Source organism: Lutjanus erythropterus, chromosome 9 (genome assembly GCF_056507025.1).
Source record: "Lutjanus erythropterus isolate fLutEry1 chromosome 9, fLutEry1.hap2, whole genome shotgun sequence".
Taxonomy (NCBI): Eukaryota; Metazoa; Chordata; class Actinopteri; order Lutjaniformes; family Lutjanidae; genus Lutjanus; species Lutjanus erythropterus.
Genome location: NC_139325.1, coordinates 12,072,888 through 12,081,027, shown reverse-complemented (window position 1 = coordinate 12,081,027; position 8,140 = coordinate 12,072,888). Strand labels below are relative to the sequence as shown.

At 36.8% G+C, this 8,140-nt stretch overlaps 1 protein-coding gene across 1 annotated transcript in view; it reads left to right on the top strand.

The window, feature by feature from the left end:
* The first annotated feature begins 2,935 nt into the window (after nt 1-2,935).
* Nucleotides 2,936-8,140, top strand: part of LOC146321126 (zinc finger protein 236) — a 66,870-nt gene continuing 61,665 nt past the window's right edge. The window contains exons 1-2 of the mRNA XM_084726160.1: nt 2,936-3,034; nt 5,568-5,707. Of these exons, the coding sequence (XP_084582286.1) occupies nt 2,983-3,034; nt 5,568-5,707 (192 nt within the window). The 5' untranslated portion in view covers nt 2,936-2,982. The remainder of the gene's footprint in view (nt 3,035-5,567; nt 5,708-8,140) is intronic.

Genomic DNA, 8,140 nt, shown 5'->3' with positions numbered 1-8,140 from the left:
AATCCTTGGCATACTCTATAAATATTAATGATAAGTAACTATAGAATATCTGAGAATATAGAAAATATATACAAGAACAAATTTTACTGAAAAATAAAAATATATGAGTGAAAAAATACATATCTATCAATCAATCACATATCAAGTTATTCCAAGGGACATAAATGAGGAGATCCCCTATATACCAAGTAATAGAGATATTCAGATTCATCTTCAAATGTGAAACTTTGTTGTCCATTAATGAAAACAATAATGGAAACGATTTGTCTCTTGTTGGTGCATGGCACATAGAGAGATACAGTACTGTACACACATAAGAACACCAAATGCACATTAAAAAGACAATATTTTTCATTTAGCAATATTTCAAAAAGTAACGTGCTGTGTGCTGACGGGAAGAGTTAAAAGTCAGGTTACAGAGTTGATCAGTTACAGTTTAAAATTAAATACAGCGCTAAAATGAGAGTGCTGCATGCGCGCTCAGCTCAGTCAATCAATACTTTCCTCATTAGTTGCTGTTGTGTTGCGCAGTGGCATTAGGGATAAAGGATGTTCTTCAACAACACGTCCGTACACAGGGAACTCTGAACCTCTGATTTTATTGGCCATTCTGTTCACTGTATTTGCCTGATGTTGTGAGAGCTGGATCTGTGTGCAGCCAGTGATTCTGGTTCCCTGGTTGACCACTCTGGAGGGTTCAGCTCTGTTCCTCACAGACAAGTGACCAAACCAGAACACAATGCTGAAGGTTAATACACTTTCAATCAGAACTCGGATCTATTTCTTGACATCAAACCCTCTAATTTTCTGCAGCAGAAAAAGTCTCTGCCGGGTTAGCTTATATACAGCCTCCACATGCCCTGAGAAAAACAGTCTGGTCTGTTTCACTGCCAAGGTATCTGACACTTTGTAGTCCTACTTGCTCCAACATTTTGGTCTTTACCTCATGCATTTATAATTAAAGTAGTCTAATTATTTTATATTCTCATAACTCCTACAGAAAATCTAAAGTTCTGTTGTGACACTTGTCATATCCTTCTGTAGTTTTTATCAGGGTTCATCAGGGCATCAGCAATAGGGTTGAGTGAGTGAGTGAGTTTGTATTTGCAATTATAGTGACTGACTGCATTATGATTTGCAATATTAGAGGGAATGATAATTTTTACATCATTATTTTCATTTTCACTGACAAATATATTTAAATGATTATGGTGTGATTTTTGCTGTAGAATACGATGTGTAGGCCAGGACATCTCTGCAGTACAACAATATGTAATTTAAAATGGTATTCAGGCATTTTGCCCTTAAAGAAATACTTTGAAATTGCAGTAGCCGTACTACGATTTCAATAAAATTTTAAATTGTTGTTTAGTCTTCACACGTGTGCACACGTGCATGTGTGGTCTTGGTAAAGGTAGCAATATCAGCAGAATCAAACTATCCTCTATCAATGTCTCACATTTTTATATTTATGTAAACTTTTCTTGATGATAGCTATTTTTAGAACAGGACTTGTTGTATTGCACTTTTTTTCCACATCTACATTTAAACTTCATTCACTTTTGACAGCCTATTTACTGTTGCATAGTGTTGATTAACCACACTGAGCAGTTGGCTCATGTTAATTCCATTTTTAAACAGACATTTATTTAAGAATAAGCCCATACACATTGTAAAATTTGACATGTGGTAGACAGAGATTATAATGTATACATTTCAGTTATTGATATGCTTTTAATGTTGCATATTGCCAAACAATTAGATTTTAGTTATATTACCACAAACAAATAATGGTGCCTTCAGGATCCCTGAGGTTGCACGTACAGTAAGCTACAGTTAAGTGACTTATTTAACAGGCTACAGCTACAGGTGCCATTTAAAATATCTCTCAGAAAAAATATAATTATACATCTTCCTAACTAATTTTTTTTAAAGGTAAATTGAAGGTAAATTAGTTCACAATAAATGCAGACTTATTATTTGAGAGTACGATGACCTGGCACCAATCTAGGTATAGCTCATAAGAACAGTTATTCCAATGGATGAAATTTAGGTCACCATAAATTTGGGTCACAATAAAAATCTATGGGAGAAATCCTGTCAATTTAAGATTTATTACTGCAGTACAACTTTTATCAAGCATTTAAAATGTGTTTATTGGTTTATTGATGAGAGGAAAAAACAGGAGCCTGTTAATTCTGCTTAAATTAACTTATTTTGCTAAAATGTCCTATTTTATAAAAACAAAAAAGTTAACAAAAAAACAATTTCAATGCAGCTTACCTCTGTAGATTTTTTAATTTTGAGTCGTTTTGTTGAGATAACTTAACCCATAAAAGTCTGATAATATCTTAACATTTTTAAATAAAACCATGTAATTTTCAGGCTCCCAAATAATGACAAATCAGATTTACAGTTCACTGTGAGCAAATTTTGAAGTACTTTTTTTTTTTTTTTTAGTTTCTAAAAGTCAAACATTCAAGTTTGTCTTAGAGGAAAAGTTTATCAAGATTATCAACAAAACTTTTTTTAGTTTATTTCAAAAATCAAGGGTTTGAGTGGGACTCAGAACTCAAAAATCAATTACAGAATGCTGCCTTATAATTCTGAGTTGTCTCAACTTGTTTAAAGGTTTGTTTTCTTGATGAGATGAAATAAAAACACTGGTTTGTCATTTTTGAAAAGTGGGTCCCCAGGAAAAAGTTTGCACTTCTACACGAGACTGCATATTATAGATTTTTTTTCATCAGTAATTCATAATTATAGTAATAATGATGGCAGTAGATCACTCTCTTATCAGCAAACCAACAAAGTAGTTTTTGAGTGTGTACCTAAGGTGCATGTACAATTAAGCAGACGGTAGATGTCTCCCTACTCCGTGCAGCTGTGTGTCTTCATGGGTACGATGCTGTCTACACTTGACCGAGTCGCCATTTTGAAAAGCAAATCGTTCACAGCACACCCACCCTGAGTACTGGAACTATGCCGCGGGGCCGGCCTCGCAAACTGAGAGTTAAAAGCAACGACGAAACAGGTAACAAGTACCAAAATGCAACGAATAAAAAATACAGATTATGGGCTATCCAAATAACCCGGTATTATTTGGACAAACATCTCTGTATCTTTTATAACAACACTTCAATGTAGTGTATATAGTCCCCGGATATAGTATTGCGGGTGGGCTTTGCTTTGTGCGGCGAAGGAGTGATTGAGGCGGAATGATATTAATAACATCTCGGTGCCTCTTCTTATTGGCTTCCAGTCTAAATTGGTGTCCGTGCGGGGAGAACCACGGTGTTGTCTAACCTTAGTCAATGTACGGTTTTTACACTTAATATTTGTTTATTCGTAAATCGTCGTTAGCATGCTGTTGCTAACTAGCGCGCTTTGCTACCGCTAGCTTCGAGGCTAACACGCCAAAATGTTGGGCATTGTTATTTTTATCTTGCAGGGCAGTGTAGCGAGGCTGTCCAGCTGCTGATGGACCAGCTGTGTATAATGGTCAGGACAAGTCACGTTTGTCACATTCACGAGTTTACATGTCCTCACGAATTGTTGAAATGTGTTTTCTGAATACGTTCAGTTTACTGTTAGCATTTTGCTGTCATCACCGCATCACAATGTTTAGCGTTAGGTTAGCTAAGTTGTGATGACACGTTAGTTGGACGTCAACACATGAGTCCGCTGATGGACGTGAGCTTAGTTGACAGCCAAAACAAAACAGACTAACACTTGCGTTACGTTGAAATTTACATTTGCTTAATGTCATACAAATAAATCAGCCACATACTGTCCTTGCAGTGTCCGTGGCCGACAGCCGAGAGACTGGTGTGTGAAACCAAACTGTTGATTATCTTAAGTTTTATGAAACACACCCCAACATGTTCACACACAGTCATGATGTGATAAAAGCTCTCTTTATTTTTTGTAGAAGACTGCAAATGCATTGCAAATGAGGTGTTAGAAACTTAATTTTACTTGCAAACCTCCATTATGCACACAGACCTACATTGTAGACGTGCTGCTAAACTAATGTATTAGTAAAATAAAGAAATGTTTTTTTAGTGGGTTTGATAGTCTAAAGATCAAGTAAACAGCACAGGAAAAACAGAGTATTACTATATTTTAAACATTCAAATTTAAAAATGCTGAATGTAGGGAAAAATACCAAGAGGCTCAATTAAAACTGCAACCATTAATTCACTGAAATGAAATGAAACATGTCAAGTATTTTGGTAATCCAAACATTTCTGGTATTTTAATAGCAAAAATGTCAAACATTTGCTGGCAATAGCTTCTTAAATGTAAGAATTTGCTGCTTTCTTGTCATTAATAGTAAGTAAAAAGTCTGGGTTTTGTATTGTTTGTTTGCAGACATCATGGACTCAAATTGTGATGTATTTTTCACAATTTTTGATATTTTATAGACAAAATTATTAGTTGATTAATCGTAAAAATAATTGGGCGGTTAATTGATAATGAAAAAAGTTGCACCCCTATGCTCAATTCAGAGCTATTGTTGTAATTGTTAGCATTCAAGGTCAAGTTCTTCTGTTCAGTAGAATGTAATATTTTGTGTTATGTAGACCCCATTGAAGTGAAGGTAAGAACCAGCCTAATGGGGATGCCAATAGAAAAAACAATCAAGTGCTGAAATTAAAATGTAAGAACAGGCATTTCCATGCATGCTTTTGGATTATTTGTTTTAATCTGTTGTGAAACTGACCTATTCCACTTCTGAAAGTACAGCCATACACAATGTTCCTGTCTCGAGAATGACCACGCTCCCCTTTGAGAGGAGACACACACTGTAAAAGCAGCAAATCAGTATGTGCATCTGTGACAAACACATAATAACTGGTTAGTTAATTATGTGTGACATGTGACGTGTGTTGACTGTGCCTGTGGATCTAGGTAGAGTTTGGTTACACAGTAGTAAAACAGCAAAATAAAGTGTCTTGACGATATAAAAAGTGACAGATGTCTGAAATACATTACCAGAAGATACAATAAGACAGTTGTAAATGTCAGATTCATCAAACATCAGAATGAACATATAAAATGCTCCCAGAGTAAATAAAACACAAGTGTTTGGTGCATTAAGAAGCCTGCTAGGGAACCCTATTAAATTGAGTTAATTAACTGGACTGATGATGAGGAGTTAAGGGCCTTCACTGCCACAGGGTATGTGCTGTTAGGGAAATGAGTGGTTCTGCTCTTGAACATTGGTTAGATGAGAGGGGTCTCATTATAAGCATATGGGTTATAAAAATATTACAGATGCTTGGCAGATTTTGGCCAGTGATTTTTTTATGTTGCTTTCAGCATCAAAAACCAATCTACCACTACTTTTGAGATTTTTGAGAGAGGCTGGTTGTATGGAGCTGTATATAAAAAAAAAAATATGTATGCAGATCTTCAGTTGTAGGCATTTTTACATGTAGACAGCACCTGTGAAATTGAGGAGGCTGGTTGGAAAATGCTTTATCTATTTAAGCTGTTCTTGCCAGAAGAATGCTTCAAATGCAGATTAAGACACTGAATTGTTCTGTCTTGTACTTGACCAGATGCAGATCCCAGCGACTCTAAGGTAGAAAGTTTCAGTGATGGAGAACTCAAGGACAAAAAGTGCACAATATGCTCTCAGATCTTTACCACTGAGAGCCAACTGCAGAAGCATCTTCGTGAACATGAGGTCAACGATAAGGTAAGTGCAGAATGAGAGTGTTGGCAAGCATTGTCATAAGAAAACTGAACAAAGAACAATTTTTAACCTTAAGATTTTGAATCTGGTCTGTATAACCTCATCTAGTTGTTGTTGGTCATTGGTAGCTGCCAAGTGGAATCATACTGTTGTTATTGAAATGACAATTTTTCCCCCTCTGGCCTGTAGTGGTATTTATTCATCTAGATTTCTTTGGTGTCATTTGCAGAGTTTTGGAGATATCGACTTTAGAGATGTCTGGTTTCTCTTGAGCACAATGAAACTAAATGTCACTTGGCAGTTTCATGTAGGAACTACTTAGTTCCTACATGAAACTGTTCACAACAACAGCTGTGGATTATCTTGAGTAATTAGGTCATAATTTCTGGTAAGAGACATTGCTTTTAAGCTTTTCACATGTATTTTTGGGTGCTTTTGGCATCACAGAACTAGTGCCATCTAGTTCTACTGTATTTGAAAGAAGGCAGACATCCTCATGGCAGACATTTATAAAACGTATAAAATGTAAAAAAAATAAAAAGCGCTTCAAGCCAAAGAAAAAAATATGCATTTTTGGTTTTAGGCCGGTGTCTTTTAAGGCCATCTTGAGGGTAGTTCTCATGATGCTCTGATATTTTAATTACATTTCAGATATGATCTGCCAATCAAAATATGAATTGACTGATTGTTTATTGGCATTTCGAGTACAAGTGAGGGAGAGTTTCAGGATTTCCTTTTTTTTCATATTCAGTTTGGTTGAAAAGGCTCATCTGTGATGTGTCAAGCAACCAAAAAACTCAGCGAGACATGGCCATACAGCGCCAGGCGCCACCTGAGCCACTGCAGTGAGATGTCATGGAGGTATCAAGCCTCAGTGAGCAGTAAGCCTCATCTGTAAAGGTAGTTGACCTGTTCAAAGCACAACAAATACTCAACACTTTGTTGGAATAGAGGACACTCTCCACTTGGTACAGGTGAAGAGCATAGCTCACCTGCTCACCTGGATGACTGTGATTGTCCCAGCGACAGGTTGGATTTGGGCCATGCTGGTGGCTTACCACCAAAGCTGGAAGTGTCCTGGATTTTTCAGCTCTGATGATTTTTCACAATGTGGAAATTTAAAGCTGCCGTAGGTGCCATTGTTTAGTTGGCAGCCTCAGTAAGGCTCTAATCACTATATTTGGTACCACGAATGTGTTGTTACCGGCAGCATGTTGGACTTTGTCCTAAAGTTTCTTTACACAGAACACATCTGTGGTTGTTTACTCGTCCTTATGTAAATTACCTGAGAGAATTTTCTGTCACCACATGTGTTAAGTTAATAGGATGATGAGCACACTCCAGCTTCCCTGACATGTCTTGTGCTGTGCCTGGAAAGCACCAGAGCACACAAGCACAACATGTTCTCTGCTCCTGGATTTTGAATGGTGGGAACTATTGTAGAACTGCATTGGCACAGTCTGACTCCTGGATGATGTGGAACATTTCTGGTAGCTGTTAAAATGTTTATTGGCTAAGATCAAATAGCCTATAGTAGTATGCGTGAATTGCTGCCTCAGTCAAAATACACTGATGTATTTGAAAATGTATACAGTTAACTGCTGTTGCATTGCCCTGCTGGTCTTTATTTATGCTGTTGTGGTGCAGAGCAGTTGTGGAAGAACTATAGCTGAAATTGTGCCTAGAAGGACCAAAGTTGCTTAATCCAGCCCCCACCCCCTGGCTGTGGTGGCCAATAAGAGTCTTAAATAGCACAGTAAACATTAACAGCTCCTCTCCTCGTTGATGTTGAATCACAGCAGCAATTTCCTCTGCTGCAGTATTCAGTAGCCAATAATAGTAAATCGGTTTCAGTAGCTATTTGTTTGAATTTCCATTCCCCCTTTCCATATTTGTGGTCCTACATAGGAAAAACCTAAAATACATATTGCTCAAGATCTTAATCTTCAGTTACCATCCACTGAGTCACCACATGAGTCAGAGGTTTCTGCTTCTGTTTTTTTCCTGATTTATATGGGAACTTATTCTTCCAAGCAGCAATAAATGTTTTTCTCTATTATTAATATTATTTAACTAGATTTTTTATCAATAACACATGTTTTTAAAGCTACTACAAGGAGATTGTGGTTATGAAATGTTCACAAATCATTACTGATGCCTTTATATGACCTACAAGCAAATGGGACCATCCACAAGAGACTGGCTGTTTCTATATAGATGTTCAATTAATGCCTGCCACTGGGTCAGATTCTCATTGAAATCAGGTGAAACAATTCTTTGTTTACAAAGTAAAGTGGTTAAAGTATTTTAAATATAATGTACACTTAAACCGATATAGCTTTAAGGTGGACTTTTTTCAGTGCTTGGCTTCTGTGCTTCTCTAAACTGTGGCTGTGACGGCCAACATCTACTGTAGCTAATACACCAACTACTGAT